The sequence below is a fragment of the Kogia breviceps genome, chromosome 12 (genome assembly GCF_026419965.1).
Source record: "Kogia breviceps isolate mKogBre1 chromosome 12, mKogBre1 haplotype 1, whole genome shotgun sequence".
Lineage (NCBI taxonomy): Eukaryota > Metazoa > Chordata > Mammalia > Artiodactyla > Physeteridae > Kogia > Kogia breviceps.
The window spans coordinates 72,196,105-72,218,589 of NC_081321.1; the positions used below are offsets into that span (position 1 = coordinate 72,196,105).

Genomic DNA, 22,485 nt, shown 5'->3' on the forward strand with positions numbered 1-22,485 from the left:
TGTCTCCTTACTAGTCTTGGCCCCCTTCAATCCACTCTCCACAAAGGAAAGTAAACTTGAAAAGTACATATCTGATCATGATATCCCTGAGTTCAAAATCCTTCATTGGCTCCTTTTTGGAAAAAGGACCAAATTCCTCAGGTACTTGCCTTTGCTTATCTCTCTAGAGGATCATAAATGTTAAAGCTGGAAAGGTAGGGTAGCATAGCAGATAAGAGCACAGAATTTGAGTAAATCTGGATCAAATCCTGGCTTTATCATTTATTAGTTGTGTACCATGGGCAATTACCTACCCTTTCTGTGTCTGTTTCTTCATCTGTAGCCTGGGGGAAATGTCACCTCTCTCATATAAGTATCAAATGAGGAATAGTGAATTAATGCATATAAAGTATCTGGCACATAGTAAGGACTCTACACTAGCTATTTTTACCTATATTCCAGTCAGAATGAATAACTGTAGTTCCCTGAATACACCATGCTATCTCCTACCTCTAGGTCTTAGTAAACACTGTATCTTCTACCCAGAATGCCTTTTCCTTAACCACCACCTACATCCCATGCCCTCTTCCAGGCTAACTCTTATTTCAGGTCTCAGTTTACAGATCACTTCTTGAACCTCAAGACTGACTCAGGTATACCTCTCCAGAGTACTCCAGAGTATTCTTATATCCTTATGTATCCCCAGACTATCATATTATCTTTTGTTACCTTTGTTACTGACAGTGAATATCGTTGAGAAGCAGAATAGTGTTGCCCACGGTATCCTCAGTATTTAGCACAGTCTCTGGCATGCTATGTACTCAGTAAAACTGAATGACTGGTTAAGGGCAAAGAAGAAATTGCTAAAGCAACTCATATCCATATTCTACTTCAAGAAATCTAGCAGCTGGAAAGGTACATAAGCCATATATTCAAGTTGTCTGTGTGTGTGCCTATGAATGAAGATAGTAGCCTAAGATATGAATGGACTTGGTGGTTCTGATTAGCTAAAAGTGTGTGGTATCAATGGTGAGAAGTTGACTAATATATGGGCTAGACAAAAGAATAGCCCAGAAAAACACAAACACGGCCACCTCCCTAAACAATTCTATTACTGTACAGCATAGGTTGGACCCTTCATGATTAAGAAATCTATAGATCTGTTATGTTTCACTGAGTCAACTAAACAAATAATCCTCTAAGAGCTTATTCCTAACCTTCAGGTGGCATCAATCCATACTTTTTTCACTGCAAAAACTGTACAGATGGCTCACTTTTACATGACTTCCAAACTATATAATAAAATAGATACATAAAGAATGGGGATGCTTTTCCTTACAAAACAGTCTATGATGAATTCTTTTTAAATAGCAATGTTACCTCATAATCAATGTCATTTACTTAAAATTTATAACCATCTATTTCCAAGAGAACAATGGACAAAATAAGATTATCAGGATGTGATACAATATTGACCTTAGAAAGGACACAAAGGTAGAAAAAGCTTCTGGGCACCAGGGATGGGACAGTTAATACATGTAGGCACCAGATTTTGTACTAAGTTCACTGACAGCTGAGGCAAAAATAGAAAGCATACTATTTTCTGACAGGAAATACAAACTTATCAGAAAAAAAATAATTTTTTCCTCAAACTAAATTTAAGTGAACATTGCATGAATTATTTTATAAATAACAAGTATAACCTAAGAGGTAATAACAAACTATGCTTGTATAAAAGATGACATGTCATGGTTTAAAATATGAATTGATTTACAAAATGGTGAGATTAACACTTTTTAAGAACCTACGTATTACACAAAGTGAGGTACACCTGAAAATAAAAAATTTATTATTGAATACATCACTAAAAGATTAATTTCCAAGTCTACTACTAATATAAATACAAAGAAATATTTTTTCCCCAAAATATATTATGCAAAATAAGAAAATCAAAATTTTTTAAAATTTTTGTTTATTTATTTTTGGCTGCATTGGGTCTTTGTTGCTGTGCATGGGCTTTCTCTAGTTGCAGCGAGAGGGGGCTACTCTTCATTGCGGTGCATGGTCTTCTCATTGTGGTGGCTTCTCCTGTAGTGGAGCATGGGCTCTAGGCATGCAGGCTTCAACAGTTGTAGCAAGCAGACTCAGTAGTTGTGACTCACATGCTCTAGAGCTCAGGCTTAATAGTCATGGTGCATGGGCTTAGTTGCTCTGCGGCATGTGGGATCTTCCCAGACCAGGGCTTGAACCCGTGTCCCCTGCATTGGCAGGTGGATTCTCAACCATTGTGCCACCAGAGAAGCCCAAAATCAATTGTTTCTGAATGCCTATTAATTTCTTCATACCAATATTCCAGATCAAATCATCAACTTTATGTGAAGAATTCTAACATCCGGAGAAAAAGGTACCTCCATATATAAAGAATTAATCTCTAGGTCATATTCATTCATTAGATGTACCTGATCCATTATATTTTAAAGACATGATGACAACATGAACTGTTATATAAAACCTTAGCAATAAGCATACATCAATTCCCACAAATAACATAAAACATAAAAATTGAAACTGTCAGTAATAATTATAAATAGCATAAACAGGTGGTGTTTTTTGGTAACTTGAACAGTTAAGAGTCATTGAAAAACTGTGCCTTACTTGCTCATTAACTTTCTTCTCTTTCTCTAACTCTTTTTCCATGTCCTCCAATTCTCTATCTTTTTGTTCCAACTGCTTTTCAAGTTGGCGAATTTCATCACGTAAAAAGCGAGTGTCACGTCCACCTGCAGAGTGCTGCGCCATCTTAAAGTAATAAACCAAAAGTATAAATTAATTCTATTATATCTGGAGATTCAAATGAATCAACAACAAAAATAATTATCTTGACTTTAAATTTTATCATAATCAGCAAGAGATGTTTAATAAAATCATGTTGCTTAAAAACAATTTTTTTTTATTAAGCATATTTAAGCTTTAGTTCACAGGCTGACAACCCCTTAAGCTCTTCCTGAGCCATCCAGAGTATGAAGAATTAACAGTCAATCACTCAGGCTCTGTTATAGCTGCTGAGCCACAGACACCAGGGTAAAGTGCAAAGGCATACAACGATCTTTGAGATGAACTATCTAGGCTTCCCCTGAGTATCAGAGCTCTGAAACCAGGCTACAAATCACCAGAGCCTCCACCCTAGCCACTGAGCTATGGTGCTCTTAACCTGCCCTTTCCCTCATACCACTGACTATTTAGACCAGTGTTCTCTAAAAGGACTTTCTAGGATAAAGGAAATGTTCTCTGCACTGCCCAATACAGTAGCCACTATCTACATGTGTCTACTGAGCACTTGAAATGTGGCTAGTGCAACTAAAGAACTGAATTCTTAACTTTAACTAATTTAAATGCTAATGGCCACATGTGGCTGGTGCTACCATATTGAACACCCAAAATTAGATGATCTTTAAAATTTTGCATCAGACTAAATACATTTTGCTTCATTTTCCTGTTACTTTGGGTCATAGTCATAAACATCAAAAATCCTTTAGTCATCTAATCTGTCTCACATTCATCTCCCTAGCATACAGTTGTTACTCTTCTACCTTAACTAAACTTTTCTTACTCTTAACCTCCTTCAAAAAGCATTTCCTTGGGTCTTCCCTGGTGGCGCAGTGGTTGAGAGTCCCCCTGCCGGTGCGGGGGATGCGGGTTCGTGCCCAGGTCCTGGAGGATCCCACATGCCGTGGAGCGGCTAGGGCCGTGAGCCATGGCCGCTGAGCCTGCGCATCTGGAGCATGTGCTCCGCAACAGAAGAGGCCACAGCGGTGAGAGGCCCGCGTACAGCAAAAAAAAAAAAAAAAAAAAGCACTTTCATTTTTAGCAGATGACCTCTCCATCCTCTCAAATTCCAAGCACTAAACCTACAAACATCAAAAGCTTCTGTTCATATCCATTCTTCCTTCCTCCCTTTTACCAAGGAAAAAGGTTCTTCCTCCTTATAAAGGCTAATCCATTTGTATCACATTTTTTCCCACAGTCTCAGTAATCTCAATGTATTCAGTTCCTTAACAATACATTCACATTTTGGCTCTTGGCTTTCTCAAAAGCTACTTCTTCTCCTATACCCATCTGTCACTCTTCCTCAAATTCCAACATGCCTCATTCCACCTCAGTTATAGTAATCTCTCCGTATACTTCTCTGTACTACAAGCTCCATGAGGTTATTCAATGTTTTTATTTTGCTCACAATTGGATGTGCAATCCTTAGCAGAATTTAAGATACATAAATAGACATGTAAAATATATACTGAACAATTATAAACACAATATCATTCCAGTGATTTTTCCAGCTAATTATAATGAAAAAATTTTAAAATAATAATTGAAAATAATATTTACAATGATTACACCCTAAGGAATACAAAAGAACATACCTCCAGTTCATTTTCCAGTTTCATTACTTTGGTTTTTAACTGATTTTCTATTAAAAAAGATAAATGTTTCAATTGGTCAGATTTATCTCAAAACAAACTTTTCAATAATTTTCAATAAAATAATAAAATTAATATTTAAAGATTCCATCATGGTTGTAATAAGGTAACATAAGAAAATAACTATTTTGTATGTGAGCCAGGAAATAGGAGTTCTAGAAAAATCTTTCAAAATAAACTGATTATACACATTTTATAAAATATTGGGTTGGCCAGAAAGTTTGTTTGGATTTGTCCATAAGATCTTACTTTTTGGTCAACCTAATATATTAAAGCTAATTCTTCACTGCTTAGTGAATAAATGAAATCCACTATTTAACACCATAATAATCTTTTCCCGAAGGTATTTACCAAATTTTGCTTGTTCTTCTCCAGCTTTTTCAACTTCTTCCAAAGCTAGCTCTACTTCTTGAGCTTTCATCTAAACATTAAGAATAAAAAAAAGTTATTTCAGTATGCCTTTACACTAGAATGTAAGTACTGAAAATAAAAATTTTGTTTTGTATTTGCTATCCCAGTACTTACTGCCTGCAGTGCCTGGAACAAGGAGACATTCAGCAAACATTTGTTGAATGAATAGATGAATTTCTTAAGGCTATAATTTCTAGATTCCTAAGAGTTTGAAACATCTTTGATTCCTCTTTTCCCTCAAGTCTTACATCTAATATTGCAACTTTTCTCTTTGTAATGTTTTCAACTATCTCTTTTATTCTATTCTAATTTTCATTATTCTAGTCCATAATTTTGTCTAACTTCCTTCATAAGTTTAACCCTCTTAAGGCATATTTTTGAGGCTACCAATTATAGATCAAAAACCTTTAATGGCTCCTAATTGCTGATATCATAAAATACGTCTTTAAAGGCCCTAGACAGCCTATTCTAAACTATACCCAACTGTTTCCTCTACAACCTGCTATTATAAACTTTCTGCACTTGTCTCCTTAAATGTAAAGAACATGCATACTTTCTATTCCCAGTTTTTATTTATAGTAACCTCCAGCTCTAGAATCTCCTTAACACTTTACCACTGCCCTCCACTTACCTAAAACTACTCATCAGCCTTTGACCTTTATGAAGTCTTCTCACACCTAAATCTCTTCCCCTCCTAACAAATCCCAACAGTAGTCAGCTGCTGTAACAAGCTGTAACATAATTAACATACGACCTCCCTATGCTTTTTAAAACATAACCATTCTGTTTCCCCTACATACTCTTTTAGGAACTTTAGAGCAGAAACTAGCAATGTTTTTCACCTAAAATTCTCAGTTGACATTTGAAGATATTTCATTTTTTAGTGGTCATTTAGATTTTACAAAGTATTTTCACAGAGATTAAATTATCTAAGAAGAGATTCTTACACTTTCTCTAATAGTCAAAGCTATTATTAAAACCTACTGTATACAAACCTTCATTAGAGACTGAGTAATTCTGAAAAGGTGTATCATATTTTCTTGACTTTCACTTTTTAGCTCATTTACTTCCACCTAAGTAAAGAAAAAAGCAACTATTTCAAATTTTATAACCCATAAGCAAAATACAAGAAATCTTCCAGTTGTACCATTCAGTGATTTCAGGGACAACTTAGACTATCATAGTTGTATGTATATACCTATAAGTTATTTATCAATTAAGTACCTTGGATAAGGAAATCAATAAATTATCTGCCAATTCTTCTTGACGAGGCAACTCATCTGGGTCAACTTTTCTTATTTCTTTCCAGTTTATATTAGGTGGCATCTTGAATTCTTTCACTGTGCTTTACTTTCTGTAACAATACAAGTAGTTATTAGCATTACTGTTTTTACAGATTACGCTATTACAACTCTCCACGATGTTAGCAAAGAGGTATGCCTCCTTAATTGTACAACAGATATGCGGGTAAAATAGCCTTGATCAAAATTACAGCAGTTGCGACAAATCATCAGATATTTTATCGGCTAAATTATGACGGCTTCCATGGTTAAACTAATCTAAAATAGAAATAAGATTCGGTGTCCCCTTCCTCCACGCCCCCTTACCGCCAAAGCGCGCGATGCTTGGAAGGCTGAAATTGACCCCTGATTCTAAGAAACAGGAGCTAGGATTAAGGGGGGGGGGGGAAGCGAGAGAGTAAACGATTGAAATGAGTGCAGCTGGGCCGGAGAAACCAGGGCTGAAGCGAAGGGAAGGCAGATGGACTGCAAATCAAAGGCTAAGGGGCTGTTGTTTATTTGGGCCGTTAGGCTTAAAGAACCTTTGCGAGAAGAACTCTCTTTCCGCGCTCTCCAGGATCCACCCACCTAAACCAAGCCTGGCATCCAGCGGCGGCCCCTCAGCTACCGCAACCACCCAGCCGAGCCCCGCCGCCACGCCTGACCGCTCCCCAGTGCGGTTCCAATCGGACACGATCCAGCCAACCGATCTTGAGCGAGTAATAGCGGCGGCGGCTGCTAAGCGACGCATTCCCACCTAGCCGAGGCCGGAACAAGAGCCCGGATGCAAGCGTCGCCTACATTTCACGACCGTGGGTGATGCTTTACGTTTAGATTCCGCAGCGGGGTCCCTGGACTCTGTGTTAAGGGCGGGGAGAAGGCCTGGGATGAGAACTGCAAATCCCAGAGTGCAGTTCTGCTTGAAGGCCGGGGCGTCCTGGACGCTGAAGTCTGAGAAGTGGAGATAGGCCGTTCCCGGCGTGCAGTGCGGGAGGCTGCGACGGTACCGGGGTGCGGGGGAACCGCCTCGAGGCGGGAGGCGCGGCGGCCGAGGCGTGTCTGCACTGGTCGGCTGAACGAGGCGGACCATGACTGTGCCTTCGGTGGCGTCTCTCGCCGGACCGCTCTTCACGAGGTTTCTCTAAGCCATTCCCTGGTAGAACCGCTCCCAGGTGAGGTCGGGCTGTCGGTCAGCGGTGGGGGAGGAGTTGAGGGTAGCGATACCGGCTGAGAGAATCTCTTAACGTAGGGGCTGGAGTTCAGAAGAGGTGGGAAGACCCCGCCCTCTCCTTGGGCGTTTGCCGGCGACGCTCCGGGTGGTGCCCTCTGTAAGAAGAAAGTTTTAGCCTTCTTCTGTATCAGAATCTGTATAGTGGACTGGGGACCGCGATCTTGGTTTGGGGGCGAGTGAGCAATTGGGGACGCCGCATCCTCTGACCCTGTGCGCCTTACCTGTAGCGCTGTTACCTTCGCGGATTGAAGGACTTGAAGGCTGAGGAGCTAGTAGGTGTAGAGGGAAGGTTCTCGAGAGGAGAGGTTATAACTTGCCCAGGCCACTGCGGGGGGTGGAGAGAGAAGGGGCCTCAGTACTACTCACCAGCCCTGTTGCTGTCACTTGCTTGGTGACGGAGAGTGCCTTTATATGAAAACGCCTTCTCAGGTGTTTACAGCTCTTATTTGTGCAAGTTTTGCTCATCTGGCTATTCTTAGCCGTGCTGGAGTATGCTACACCACTAGGAAAACTTTCTGAAGAAGATGTAGACTTGAAACCCAGGGCTTCCCTGGTGGCGCAGTGGTTGAGAATCTGCCTGCCGATTCAGGGCACACGGGTTCGTGCCCCGGTCCGGGAGGATCCCACATGCCGCGGAGCGGCTGGGCCTGCGCGTCCGGAGCCTGTGCTCCGCAACGGGAGAGACCACAATAGTGAGAGGCTCGCGTAGCGCAAAAAAAAAAAAAAAAAAAAAAAAAGAAACCCAAATGACATTTTCAACTCTTTGGAGCAGTGCCTCTCATCTTTATTTATTTTAAGCACTTTCTTTCATTTATTCCCTATAATTGATATTGAAGTTTACTTTTTTTTTTTTTTCGCGGTACGGGGGCCTCTCACTGTTGTGGCCTCTCCCGTTGCGGAGCACAGGCTCCGGACGCGCAGGCTCCGGACGCGCAGGCTCAGCCGCTCCGCGGCATGTGGGATCCTGCCGGACCGGGGCGCGAACCCGTATCCCCTGCATCGGCAGGCGGACTCTCAACCACTGCGCCACCAGGGAAGCCCTGTAGTTTAATTTTGAAAACAATAGATTTCTTTCCAAACCGTTCAGTTGAAATAGCTCAGTAGAAAATAAAAACAGATATACTGATTTTGTGAGATACGTTTAAAGACATTCATCAGATTTGTAGGAATTATAATTTTGTCTAGTCCTATACTGAAAGATGATATGTCAAACATTGTTCATTAACGTTTTTTTAAACCATGCTGTACATTATATCCCCAGAAATTATATATCTTTTAAATGAAAGTTTGTACCTGTTGACGGATCTGTTTGTTTCTATGAATTCGGTTTTTTTAGATGCCAGATATAAACGAGATCACACAGTATTTGTCCTTCTCTGTCTGGCATTTCACCTAGCGTAATGCCCTCATGGTCCACCCGTGTTGTCATGGTGTTACAAATGGTAAGATTTCTTTTTTGTGGCTGAATAATACTCCATTGTGTCTGTATACTACATTTCTTTATCCTTTTATCTATCGATTTATACTTAGGTTGTTTCTATGGGTTGGCTATTGTAAATAATGCTGAATGAATATCACTTCAAAATAGTGATTTTGTTTTCTTCAGAAATATACCCAGAAGTGGAATTGCTGGATAGTATGGTAGTTCTGTTTTTAATTTTTTGAGGAACCCCATACTGTTTTCTGTGATGGCTGCATCAATTTACGTTCCCACCAACAGTGCACAAGTGTTCCCTTTTCTCCATATCCTTGCTGCCAATGCTTGTTATCTCTTTTTGATGGTGGCCATTCTTAGCAGATGTAAAGTAATTGATAATCTCATTGTAATTTTGATTTGCATTTCACTGATGATTAGTGATGGTGAGCACCTTTTCATGTGCCTGTCGGCCATTACGTGTCTTCTTGGGAAGAAGTTCCTGTGCCCATTTTTTAACCAGGTTTTTTTTTTCTTCTATTCAGTTGTTAAGAGTTCTTTATATATTTTGGATATTAACCTGTTTTCGTATATATATTTTTGCAAATATTTCCCCTCATTCCATAGGTTCCCTCTTCATTTTGTTGATTTCCTTTTTTGTGCAGAAGCTTTTTAGTTTGACATAGGCCCACTTATTTATTTTTGCTTTTGTTGCCTTTGCTTTTGGTTTCAAATCCAAAAAATAATTGCCAAGACCAGTGTCAGGGAGCCTACCCCCTTGTTTTCTACCAGGAGGTTTATGGTTTTAGGTCTTACATTCAATTCTTTAATCCACTTTGAGTTGATTTTTGTGAGTGGTATAAAATAGGGGTTCAGGGCTTCCCTGGTGGCGCAGTGGTTGAGAATCCGCCTGCTGATGCAGGGGATACGGGTTCGTGCCCCGGTCCGGGAAGATCCCACATGCCGCGGAGCGGCTGGGCCCATGAGCCATGGCTGCTGAGCCTGAGCGTCCGGAGCCTGTGCCCCGCAACGGGAGAGGCCACAACAGTGAGAGGCCCGCGTACCACAAAAAAAAAAAAAAAAAATAGGGGTTCAGTTGATTCTTTTGCATGTGGTTCTCCAGTTTTCCCAACACTATTTACTAAAGAGACTATTCTTTCCCTATTGTATATTCTTGGTTCCTTTGTTTATTTCTGGCCTGCCTATTCTGTTCTGTTGATCTGCGTGTTTGTTTTTATGCTAGCTGCAAACTGTTTTGATTACTATAGCTTTTTCATTATTTAATCTTCATAACAATCCAATGAAATAGCTGCTTAATTTATCCTCATTTTCCAGCTAAGTTAAGAAAGCACAGTTCGGAAAGGTTAAATACTGTGCTCCAACTTAAATAGTATGATGGAACACGAATCTTTCTGGCTAAAGGATATGTTCATAACTGCTATATTGCCTTCTCAAGCATGCTGGGAACCAGTACTTGTAAAGTGTTTATTCTTCAGTCTTATAATCTATATTAAATATCATCATATTCTAATTATGTAACTTTGATTACTCAAGAATTTGAATTAGATATTCTTCATGTTCATTGTTTTTTTGTTTGTTTGTTTTTTGACTACACTGCACAGCTTGTAAGATCTTAGTTCCCCAACCAGGGATCGAACCCACGCCCTCGGCTCTGAGCGTGTGAAGTCCTAATCACCGGACCACCAGGGAATTCCCACAGTCAGTGTTTTTAATTCATAATTTAGCAGGGGAAGGCAGAGACGAAAGCTAATGTTTCTGGAGCACATATTATGTCATTTACTATGCTTAAAATTGCATATTTATTTTTGTAGTAGTAATCTGTTATTTTTATTGCAACACCTTATTTTTCTTCTTGTTTTTTCATTCATTACAACTGTTATTTTCTATTTATTTATTTATTAGTTTCGTTTTGTCTGTGTTGGTCTTTTCTACCCTTACTTCTTTCACCTTCTTATTCACATTTATATTCTCAGGAACTGAAGGTACCTGGTGTAATGGCAAGTTTTATTTCCATTTTTCTGAAGTGAAAACAGGTTCTGAGAACCTAAGCAATTTCATAATAATTAATGAAGCTAAGGTTGTAAGCCAGGTCTCAATTACAGTCCCGACTAAGTGCAAAATCTTGCTTAAATTTTATTACTTTACTCATTCTAACAATATTTTTGGGCTTATACACCGTGCTAGACACCAGGGATGCAGTAGGAAACAAGTTAGCTAGGGTCTAGGCTCTAATGCACTAAAATATGTTTGTACCTAACTGTTAACTAAGAAACTTAACTCAAGTTCTAGTTCAGTTGCTCACTATATATAATTTTGAGGAAAATCACTAAAACCCACTATTATTTTTCATGACGTTTTCTGAATCATTCAGTTCTCACCAAGGGAAATTATCTGACAATTTTATAAATGGCTTTACTACAGGAACGCTTGCCTGAATCTGCCTTCTTTCTTCTCTGTTGTTTTATGAGCAGTTTTATCTGACCAAAATCACTTCACAAGAAAGACTTGCCTTTTAAAAGTCTACAAACAATAAATGCTGGAGAGGGTGTGGAGAAAAGGGAACCCTCTTACACTGTTGGTGGGAATGTAAATTGATGCAGCCACTATGGAGTACAGTGAGGAGGTTCCTTAAAAAACTACAAATAGAACTACCATATGACCCAGCAATCCCACTACTGGGCATATACCCTGAGAAAACCATAATTCAGAAAGACTCATGTACCAAAATGTTCATTGCAGCTCTATTTACAATAGCCAGGACATGGAAGCAACCTAAGTGTCCATCAACAGATGAATGGATAAAGAAGATGTGGCACATATATACAATGGAATATTACTCAGCCATAAAAAGAAATGAAACTGGGGGGTTTGTTTTTGTAGGTCCTTTTCTTCTCCTGTGTTTCCCACTTAAATAAGTTCCTTTAGCATTTGTTGTGGAGCTGGTTTGGTGGTGCTGAAAATTCTCTTAGCTTTTGCTTGTCTGTAAAGCTTTTGATTTCTCCATTGAATCTGAATGAGATCCTTGCCAAGTAGAGTAATCTTGGCTGTAGGTACTTTCCTTTCATCACTTTAAGTATATCATGCCACTCCTTTCTGGTTTGTCAAGTTTCTGCTCAGAAATCATCTGTTAACCTTATGGGAGTTCCCTTGTATGTTATTTGTCATTTTTCCCTTGCTGCTTTCAATAATTTTTCTTTGTCAAATTTTTGCCAGTTTGATTACTGTGTGTCTTGGCGTGTTTCTCCCTGGGTTTATCCTGTATGGGACTCTCTGCACTTCCTGGACTTGGGTGGCTATTTCCTTTCCCATGTTAAGGAAGTCTTCTGCTATAATCTCTTCAAATATTTTCTCAGGTCCTCTCTCTCTCTCTTCTCCTTCTGGCACCCTATAATGCGAATGTTGTTGCATTTAATGTTCTCTCAGAGGTCTCTTAGGCTGTCTTCATTTCTTTTCATTCCTTTTTCTTTATTCTGTTCCGCAGCAGTGAATTCTACCATTCTGTCTTCCAGATCACTTATCCGTTCTTCTGCCTCAGTTATTCTGCTATTGATTCCTTCTAGTGCATTTTTCATTTCAGTTATTGTATTGTTCATCTGTTTGTTTGTTCTTTAATTCTTCTAGATCTTTGTGAAACATTTCTTGCATCTTCTCGATCTCTGCTTCCATTCTTTTTCCAAGGTCCTGGATCATCTTCACTAACATTATTCTGAATTCTTTTTCTGGAAGGTTGCCTATCTCCATTTTATTTAGTTGTTTTTCTGGGGTTTTATCTTGTTCCTTCATCTGGTACATAGCCCTCTGCCTTTTCATCTTGTCTATATTTCTGTGAATGTGGTTTTTGTTCCACAGGCTGCAGGATTGTAGTTCTTCTTGCTTCTGCTGTCTGCCCTATGTAAATACTCTTAAACATAAGTACTCTAAAAATCAAATATATCTTATTCCCAAATATAATTTCAAAATATTAAAACCATAGTTTTAATTTACTTATTTTTCCTCTATTAATTTTAAAGTTTCTTTTTGTGAGAACATTTAAGCAAACAGCAGTTTGTCACCCCAACCTGAGAGGTTTCTGACCCCATACACAAGACTTGATTTTCACTATGGTAGATATCCTGACTTGTTTTGTTTTTCTGCATTATGATTACACACACACAGTTTAAAGGGAAAATAGTTCTTTATGCTGTGTTTAAACACGTCAGGTGTTCTGTCAGTTATATCTTCTTGGGGCTGTCATTCAGGAATGTGCTGACCTATCTCATTGTTGCCTGGGTAGTAGACCTGCTTGCATGGCTATAGTTCTATGTTGCATCCCTTATCTTCTGATTTCCCTATCTTTATGTTTCTTAGTATACTTCCTCATGTTATTGGGGTATCTCTTCTATTAGTTTCCTGGAAAGAAAAACATTAGAGGTACATTTTTGAGACTTTGAATGTTTTAAAGTATTTTTATTCTACTTTCTACTTGGCAAATTTGGGTTTATTAATATTGAATTTTAAGGTGGAAATTATTATCCATCAGAAATTTGAAGCATTATTCCCTTTTTGTTTTCTGAATTTCACCCTCCCTATCCCCCCAGCTTCTAGTGTTGTTAGTTTAAAAAAGTGATGTATTTGGATTCCTAACCTTTGGTATGGAACATGCATTATTTCTTACTGGAAGCTTTTAGTACCCTCTCTTTGTTTTCAGTGTTGTAAAATTTTATAAGATTCTGTTTTCAACTGGTAGAAGATAGCTGGAGGGTCTAAAACTATACTAAGAAGAGTAGCGAGGGCTACTCTTTGTTGCAGTGCACGTGCTTCTCATTGCAGTGGCTTCTCTTGTGGAGCATGGGCTCTAGGCACGCGGGCTTCAGTAGTTATAGCACAAGGGCTCAGTAGTTGTGGCACATGGGCTTAGTTGCTCCGTGGCATGTGGGATCCTCCCAGAACAGGGATCGAACCCATGTCCCCTGCATTGGCAGGCAGATTCTTAGCCACTGCCCCACCTGGGAAGTCCATCTCTTCCTAGCCCTACTTCCTGAGATCCTTGGCATCAGTTTTTGAGATGATGCCGGCAGGAGTGCAGAAAACTTTTTAGCTTTTCCCCCTTCAGGTAAGGATTCACTTTCTTTATCTCTGTTGAGTCACTTATTAAACATTTTACCTTTTCCAGCTTCCAAAATGTGCTGTGGTCTCCTCTCCAATTGTCTTTATCCTTGTGAATTTATAGCCTTCCTTTTTAAAAAAATATTGACTGTCATTTTACTGTGGTTGAGAAGGAGTTGAGCCAAATCTCTCCAATCTTTAAACACACACCATCAACTTTTTTTTGATAATAATGTGTACAAGACCATACCATTTAGAGATGCTAAATTTCTTCTGGATTCAAGGTAAACTCTTAGGTAATTTTTCTGTTAATTGAAAACTAGACTTCTTCAAAAGGTACAGCTAATTTCCTTTCTGATTTGTTGGTTTCAGTTTAACATTTCTTTTAAAAGTCTAATGTATTCTGAAATTTTTCTGTCTCATTCTCAAGAAACTTCAATACCTTCCCATAAGTGTTTATATATATATATTCTTATACAGCTCATATCTGATTTAAGGTCTCTACCCTATTCTTTGATCTGCCCAGAATTCCTGCAGATATATCTCTGGTTCCAGATCTTCTGGCTCTGTGAGTGATATATTAATTTCCTATTACTCCTATGACAAATTAACAAATGTAGTAGCTTAAAATAACAAATTTATTATTTTACAGTTCTGGAAGTCAGAAGTCTAAAATGGATCTCACTAGACTAAAATAGAGACCTCAGCAGGGCTGTGGTCCTTTTAGAAGCTCTAATGAAGAATGTGTTTCTTTGTCTTTTCCAGCTTCTAGAGGCTGCTGTCAATCCTTGGCTTGTGGCCCACAGCCAGCCATCATATCACTCTGACCTCTGCTTTTTTAAGTCTCCTGCCTCCCTCATTCACTTGTGAGGTCTCTTATCATTGAATTGACCCACCCAAGAAAATCTAGGATCATTTCCTTATCTCAAAACCCTCTATTTAATCACACATGTAAAGTTTCTTTTGCTCTCTGAGGTAACATATTCACAGGTTCAGATGATTTACATATTTGGCTGACCGTTATTCTTTCCTCCACAAGTGATAACACTAAAGTGATACTAATGACATTACTCAAGCTAGAAAAGTATCTCATCAGCTTGTTTTTTAGAGTATACCTTCAAACCTTATTTTTATACTAGGGTTGATTCTCCAGTATTCTCCAGTTTATATAGTTCTTTTTACTCTATAAACATTCCCTCACTGAATTTTTTCTAAAGCAATGACTTAGTTATGAATTGTCATGTATGAAGACCAGTCTCTAGATTAAAAACTTGTTGCAATGGGAAGAAGAAAAACCATAGTTTATATCTGTTTCATAAACTACTCCTATGCCCCAGGGGCCAAGCAGATAACGTAAGTCCATCAAATAACTCAATCCGAGGAACGAGTAAAAGATAAAGGAACGGAACGGTAGTTAAACAGGCTAGTATACAGTTAGCATAAAGGCATGCAAGACAAATATTTTTAAAAGGCTTTTGATCAAGCTGAACAGGGCTTCAGGCTACAAGTTTGGACTCCTGATTTAGGTAATAGTTGATCTTTATAGTCATAAGGTACTTAAACAGCTTTATTTACATTTCAGAAAACCCATGATCAGTGTCTTTTTAAGTATGTATTTGTTTTCCCACAAGGATTCATTTAGATACTGCTGGAGCACATCATGCCAGGGTTTTTTTTAGGTATCTTATATGTATTTGGTTTTTTTTATTATACATATCTTTTATGTATGTGTTTCCCAGGTGACCTGACCTGTGATAGTTGATAAGGAGTTCACTATCTAGTTAGCTAAAGAGATAGTTTTAAAGATTGAGTGATGTGATAAAAGGCTGTATTAGAGGTATGAAAACACATATGAAAGAGCAATTAATTCTGTCTTAGGTTAGGAATATGGAGAGGTGGTCAGCTAATACTCCTTAAGTGGATGGAATTTGAACTGAGCTTTAAAGAATTAATTCTCTGTGAGAATTAGCATTCTATCTTTATTTTGCTTATTCTTCTATTAAAACTGTACTTATTAGAGAAAAAAATGTTACTTATTTCATTTTATCTTCATGATTTCCCCCCCCAGATTTTGTCCACAAGTGCTTGTGGAAAAAATGGCTGATATCAACCTCAAAGAAGTAACCTTAATAATAGGCATAGTTGCTGCTTGCTATTGGAACAGCCTCTTTTGTGGTTTTGTTTTTGATGATGTGTCAGCAATACTGGATAATAAAGACCTGCATCCATCTACACCTTTAAAAACTTTATTTCAGAATGATTTCTGGGGAACCCCTATGTCTGAAGTAAGTATATATTACTTATATGTATCTCAGATTTTAAATTATTCTGGTAGTTTAGTACTCCTAATTTTTTATCAACATTGCATTACCATCATCATAGTAATTATGGATATTTTTCCTCAAAAATTTTATATGAGACATAACATGTTTATAATAAATAGGAAGTTGAAAATGTGATCATATTTTTTATAGTACTTGATTCTTTCCTTGGTTGTGTACCTTGGCTTAATCTGTTTAAAAATAATATCTGTGTGTAAAAACAAAATGTGTTAGAACAGTAGGCGTAACACAAATCTAATGGACTTTATTTCCTTTTTTCTCTCTTATGAGTCAGGCAGAAGAGATGACTGCTTGTGGTATTTAACCATTTAAAAATATATGTAACTTCAATATAAATAGATTAGACTTTAAGGGTAAAAATGCTAAGTATACATATTGCCTATTTTTCTGCAGAAAAAAATGATTTATTAAAAATTTTAATTTGTGCCATATTTCCTACCTAATACTTAATTTGATTTTATATTGAGAACCCAAAAATTTAGTTCATGTTTATGGAGATATTTTTACTTTGCCAGTAACTTTATTTTGAAGGTCAGTGTTAAACTGTTTGGGATTAAATCTTTGTTAGCTTGGGATCATGTAGATTAGATTCTAATTTTAGTTCTATCATGTAAAAACTGTGAAATATGTGGGAACACAGCTTTTAGATGACTGGGGCATTTTCCTGATCTATAAAAGAATAATACCTTGAGGATTAATTAATTAATCTGTCTGTAGTACATAGCACATAGTTGTTGAAACATAACATATAACACTTTTTGTTATTTGTCATTCTTAGCCCCTTTCCGCATTCTCCAAATCTGAGAGCTTCTCAAGGAGGGGTATGGAATCTTTCATTCCTCTTGTCACAAACAAGTATTTTTTCTTATTAAATAAGCAGTTTATTTATTTTCCTGTAACCTTTCCTATTCTCACCAAATTCTAGCCTTTAGAAGAAATAAGTCTTGATAACAAGGGGAAAATATGGTCCTATTATAACATATATTATTTTCTAGATAATTTATTCCCCTCTACCCATACCCTTTATCCCCAGAGACTCTTAGAAATAATGTGTCCATTCCCCCAATTTGTGCTAATATCTACTTTGATTTTAATCATGTCATTAGATTTTGACCTGAAAGGTTTGAAACCAAAAGGTTTCTACAACATTTTTCTGCTTTCTGTTACAAGTCGTTTCAGTTCAATACATTGCCTTTAAAAACAATTTTGTATGCTCGAGGTGAAATTTGAAGGATGTACAGGAATTAGCCAAGCAGGAAAATGCATTCTAGGTAGATAGCACTCATGTTGTGTATAGTTAATACAGACAGAGATATTAAAATGCTTTTAATTTCAAAATGGGAAATGTTTGTTTCTTGTGCTTCCTAATGTTCCTTATTGGGGATGAGCAGGCTTAAGTCTATAGCTACATACCAGAGTTACAGCAAAATATGGTAAGAGGTAGGAGAGCAAAGAAGGTGAGTGTGGATGCCTTTATAAAAAATTACAAAAAATAAATAGGATAATATTTTATATCTTTTTGTGTGTTTTATTCTTAAATCTGGTTTGATTTTGTCTTAGAGTAAAAATATTTCTTGTTAAATGTAACTTTCAGTTTATAAAGAAATTCAGTACCTCACATAGAATTTGATTTATTGCCAATAGAGACTGCAATAACAAAGGCATCTATTCTCTAAGAAAGTTTTTGCTCTTGTATTACTCTCTGTGTAGTATGTTTGGTTTAATATATTCAGGTTTATACATTATTGAGGTGTTTTTTCACAAGACAACTAGACAGTACCTTTTTGAGTCATCATTGTTTAAACTGCACTGGGTAAGCATTCTGTTCTTATGTTTTCTTTTGAAGATCTAGCCAGCAGTTACATGAATGCTTGTATTGGTAATAGTTTGGGTAGCAGGCTTTGGAGAGAAATCCTGTGCCACAACTTGATTAATATCACTATTGTCCTACTTTTTAAAATCTGTGTATTGAAGAGGAATTAGTAGTTAGGTCTTTTACTGTTAATTCGTTGACTACTATATATCAGAGATGAAATTGCCTTGTTTTTGTGCAAAGGAAATAGAAAAACACAAAAAAAAAACCACATAGAGCTATCTTTTATGTTTGTATTATTCTTGGGGCATTTCATTATTTTACTGTTATTTCTCAGCCAGTTGTAGTAAAAGCAGTGATTAGTTTATGTACCCAGAAGGACCGAGATACTTTAATAACCAATGATTGATGATTGTTTTTTCCTTTTAGGAGAGAAGCCACAAGTCTTACCGTCCCTTAACAGTATTGACATTTCGCTTAAATTATTTGTTTAGTGAACTGAAACCTATGTCATATCATCTCCTAAATATGATTTTTCATGCTGTGGTTAGTGTGATATTTCTTAAAGTCTGCAAACTCTTTCTGGATAACCGGAGTAGTGTGATTGCTTCTTTACTTTTTGCAGTGCACCCAGTACACACAGAAGCAGTAAGTAAAACTATAAATTGATGTTTTTTGCATTATTCCTATACATGTCTATAATGGTATATATTTTTAAGGAAAAAAAAATTAACCATGACTTTAATCCAAGTATTTGAAGACTCCTATTAGTACAGTGTCTTAACTTACTAGTGTAGAGTCTAACTGTCCTACTAGGTAAAATTTTTTAAAACAAATTTTGAAACAAACATTTATTCAGGAACATAAGATGTAATCACTCAACTTTAGCGATGTAAAATATAACTGAATACAGTATTTTCTTTGCTAACTTTTTTTATGAATAAAGATTTTAAATATTTTTCAACTTGTCATTTTTTTTGTTTCAAAGGACAGAAAATAATAAGAGAAACTTACGTAAGGGATGAAAATTTATCAAAATACATGCAAACATGGACAGATATCCTAACAAATGATGCTCAGTAATTTCTTATTGTCTATTGCCATGTGTTTAAAAATTGTGAGCTGTCTCTACTATTGCCAATATGCTCATCACCAGCATATTCACAAACTATTAACTATATTTTTCTTGGTAATCTTGAGACTCCAGAATTGCCTCTCAGCAGAGCAAAGAGTCCTCTTCAGTTGCTTTGTTACAAGCTTTCAATTTTAAACAAGAGTCTAGTCTGTATGCTTAAACTCTGCCGGGGTGTGTGTGTCTGTGTCTGTATATGTGTGTTGAGTGTGTGTGTGTGTTAGAGGGGAGTTGTGTGTCTCTCCCAGTATCTTGAAATTTTTGGTGTCTAGCTGAACATTTTTCTATACATCTACAAAAATAATAGGTTGTTTTAAGTTTTATAGTGAGTTCAGAATACTTTAAAGGGATTTGGGGCTTTAAATTTTTTGAATTTAAAAGGATGTTTTAAAGTTTATTGTCTTTTTAAATTTGAGTTTGCAAGTTTATTTGTGAGCTATAATGTATTGAGTTTATTATATTTTTGTATTTTAAGAACACTTGTATTTTAAGAAAACATGTAAGAACTACATCTAGATAGTGTACTATAATTGTGTAAGATGTTACCATTAGAGGAAGCTGGGTAAAGGGTAAACAGGACTTCTCTATACTATTTTTGAGACTTCCTCTGAGTCTTTAATTACTTCAGAATAATAAAAGAACTGTTAACAGTCACTGATAAATTTACTTTTATGGAAGACATACAAATTCACCACATGAGGGCACTCAAAGAATGCTTAAAAAACAGAAATGTGCACTTGAAAAGTTATGACAGTTTAATTTCTAATTAAACTGCTGTTGCAATTATATTATAGTTAAATTTTCAAGATGCTTTTTGTTAATATGAATCCCTCTCCTTCCCTTTCTAGGTAACAGGTGTTGTAGGAAGAGCAGAACTGTTGTCATCTATCTTTTTTCTAGCTGCTTTTTTGTCATATACCAAATCAAAAGGACCAGATAATTCCATAGGTAAATTTCTAACATTTAACTTTTTACTTTAGCTATAAAACTCGATCAAGTAATTTCTGTTTACTTCAAGTGGTTCTTATAAAACATATGCCATTTTTGGTATTTATCTTTATATATCATGCTATTGTACTTTAGCATCTATGGACATAAGAAAAGTATGTGACATTGTCAGGACGTAAGAAGAGTATGTGACATTGTCAATATTAAAAATTACTGTTTGTAGTTTATATTTTATCATGACTAACAGTTTCTATTTGATCTAAGTTTTTAAAATTTCCCTAGAATATAAGAGTTTTAGGATCCTTCTTAGTTCCATTTGCTGTTACCTGTAAATGATTAAAGTAACAATACTTCAGTTGTCTTTCTATAAGTAACACATGTGAAGGCTATGAATTGTATTGTTTAGGCAAAGTTAAAAGCCTGTTAGAGTATAACTTTTATTATGTGTTGATCATAGTTCAACTATTTAATGAGTCCTCTCCATGTAGCCTACCCTGGAAAACGCTTTGTATACATTAACCCATTAGCCCTAATGATGTCAGAAAACAAATTCCAGACAATAAAAATGATTTTTTAAGAGTGTGGGCCCAATGGGCATGAAAGGGCACATAATGTGAAGCACATTATGACCTTAACCTGTACTTGGTTAATCTTAAATTTTAATGCTGAGTTTTTTTTCTATGTTCTTGGAGAATTTTCTCACTATAAACCCAAGGCACTGATGATAAGGAGCTTAATTTTGTATTATGAAAACAAAGTTTCAAGAGATAAGCAATTTAGCTAAACAGCTTCTTAGGTTTGTAATATGAGTAGGTTTCCCTCTTGCTGCTATGCCAATGCCGTCTTAAAACAGTTTTGAGTTCAATATAACATAGTGGTTCAAAGCATGGACTCTGGAATCTGGTTTCACATTTCAGGTCCACCATTTAGTAGCTCCATTTACTATGTTGGTCAGATTACATAACCTCTCTGTGCTTTAGTTTCTTTATAAAATATAGATAATAATAGTCCCTACCTGTTGAGAAGGATTAGTTAAGCATATTAAGGGATTTAAAGGAGTACCTGGCTCATAGGAAGCAGTGTTCCTATTTTCCCTGTTGCCTGTAATGCAGTGAGAGGTAGTTCAGTAGCTATTATAGAATTGCAAACTAATATCGTCTTTAAATACCATCCTAAGCAAAACATGAATGATAAACTTAGAAAATACTGTGGACTTCAAGACCATGATCAGGCTCCTGCCTATCTCTCTAAACATGTCTCCTGCAGTTTTGCCCTAGTCACTTCACTATAGCCATGCAGACCTTCTTGCTACTCTTAAACAGGTGAAGCACTGGCCTTTATACTTGCTGTACTCTCTTTCTTGAATTTTCTTCCTTTAGATCTTCACATAGTTGTTTCATTTATATTCTTTACATCATCAGGCCTCAGCTCAACGGTCTCCCTCTTAGAGAAGTTCTTCATTCTAACTAAAATACCCTTTCATTTTACTATATTTTAATAATTTTACTTGGTCCTTTTTAATGATTTCTTATTCTTTATAACTGCAGTATTTTTCCTTATTTCCTTTAGAATTACTTATTTTAAATTCTTAGTCTTTTCAATTAATTCTTAATCAGTCATGTATGTTGATGTTATGTCTGTGCTCTCTCTTTTATAACTGTGGTACCCTTCAGGTATCTACTTATTTTGGCTTGTGAGCTCAGGCCACATGTTCTCTGAAAGTTATCAACCACTGTGTATAATAAAGAGAAAGACCAGCACCACTCTTTCCATCTGGTGACTCATTAAAATCCAGGGTGGAGATCTCCAGGTTCCCCAGGGCCACTGTTGATCACTATTTTTACCATCCTACCAACCACCTGCTGTAGTCTCTTAAAGAGAATCAGCATTAAGAACAGGACAGTCTACCACCCCCCTGCATTTAGATGGAAGATCTGTGGGTGGAAGAGACTGCTGAAGAGTGGTTGGTCATTTTGTACCTTTAAAAAATATCTTACTCCTTATCCCAGTAGGGCTTCTGAAGTATTCTCATTTAATCCCTGGAACACCCACAACCTACGGTAGCTGCAGATTTCTACAGTAAAGGCGCAAATAATGATTTACCCAGGGCAGTCAGGATTGGCTAGGAAAAACGTTTAAAAAAATTTTCTCACTCCCTACCTTAGATGTAGTCCCTCGAAACACCCATGCAAACATACATGTTTAAGATAACCCTCAATACCCAGGAATTTCTCTCTTTTTTTTGTTTTTAACATCTTAGAAGCCATATTTTCCTCTCAATCTTTCTAGGCTTGATTTTGGGGAAAGGTCAACAGGTCATGCTAGTTTACCACTTGACCAAAACAAAAGCC

The 22,485-nt window shown here is 36.9% G+C and overlaps 2 protein-coding genes across 3 annotated transcripts in view; one reads left to right on the forward strand and one right to left on the reverse strand.

The window, feature by feature from the left end:
• The window catches only part of CEP290 (centrosomal protein 290), a 98,970-nt gene extending 92,061 nt beyond the window's left edge, over window positions 1–6,909 (reverse strand). The window contains exons 1-6 of the mRNA XM_067009839.1: window positions 6,737–6,909; window positions 6,093–6,222; window positions 5,864–5,941; window positions 4,809–4,878; window positions 4,401–4,447; window positions 2,635–2,778 (exon numbers count right to left, since the gene is read on the reverse strand). Of these exons, the coding sequence (XP_066865940.1) occupies window positions 2,635–2,778; window positions 4,401–4,447; window positions 4,809–4,878; window positions 5,864–5,941; window positions 6,093–6,194 (441 nt within the window). The 5' untranslated portion in view covers window positions 6,195–6,222; window positions 6,737–6,909. The remainder of the gene's footprint in view (window positions 1–2,634; window positions 2,779–4,400; window positions 4,448–4,808; window positions 4,879–5,863; window positions 5,942–6,092; window positions 6,223–6,736) is intronic.
• TMTC3 (transmembrane O-mannosyltransferase targeting cadherins 3) overlaps window positions 6,548–22,485 on the forward strand; it is a 58,470-nt gene continuing 42,532 nt past the window's right edge. The window contains exons 1-4 of one of the 2 annotated variants that reach the window (XM_059080098.2): window positions 6,548–7,320; window positions 15,968–16,184; window positions 18,484–18,702; window positions 20,035–20,134. In XM_059080098.2, coding sequence (XP_058936081.1) covers window positions 15,996–16,184; window positions 18,484–18,702; window positions 20,035–20,134 — 508 coding nt within the window. In that variant the 5' untranslated portion in view covers window positions 6,548–7,320; window positions 15,968–15,995. Of the gene's footprint in view, window positions 7,321–15,950; window positions 16,185–18,483; window positions 18,703–20,034; window positions 20,135–22,485 lie in introns of those variants that run through there. The other variant, XM_059080097.2, reaches the window with a different exon arrangement.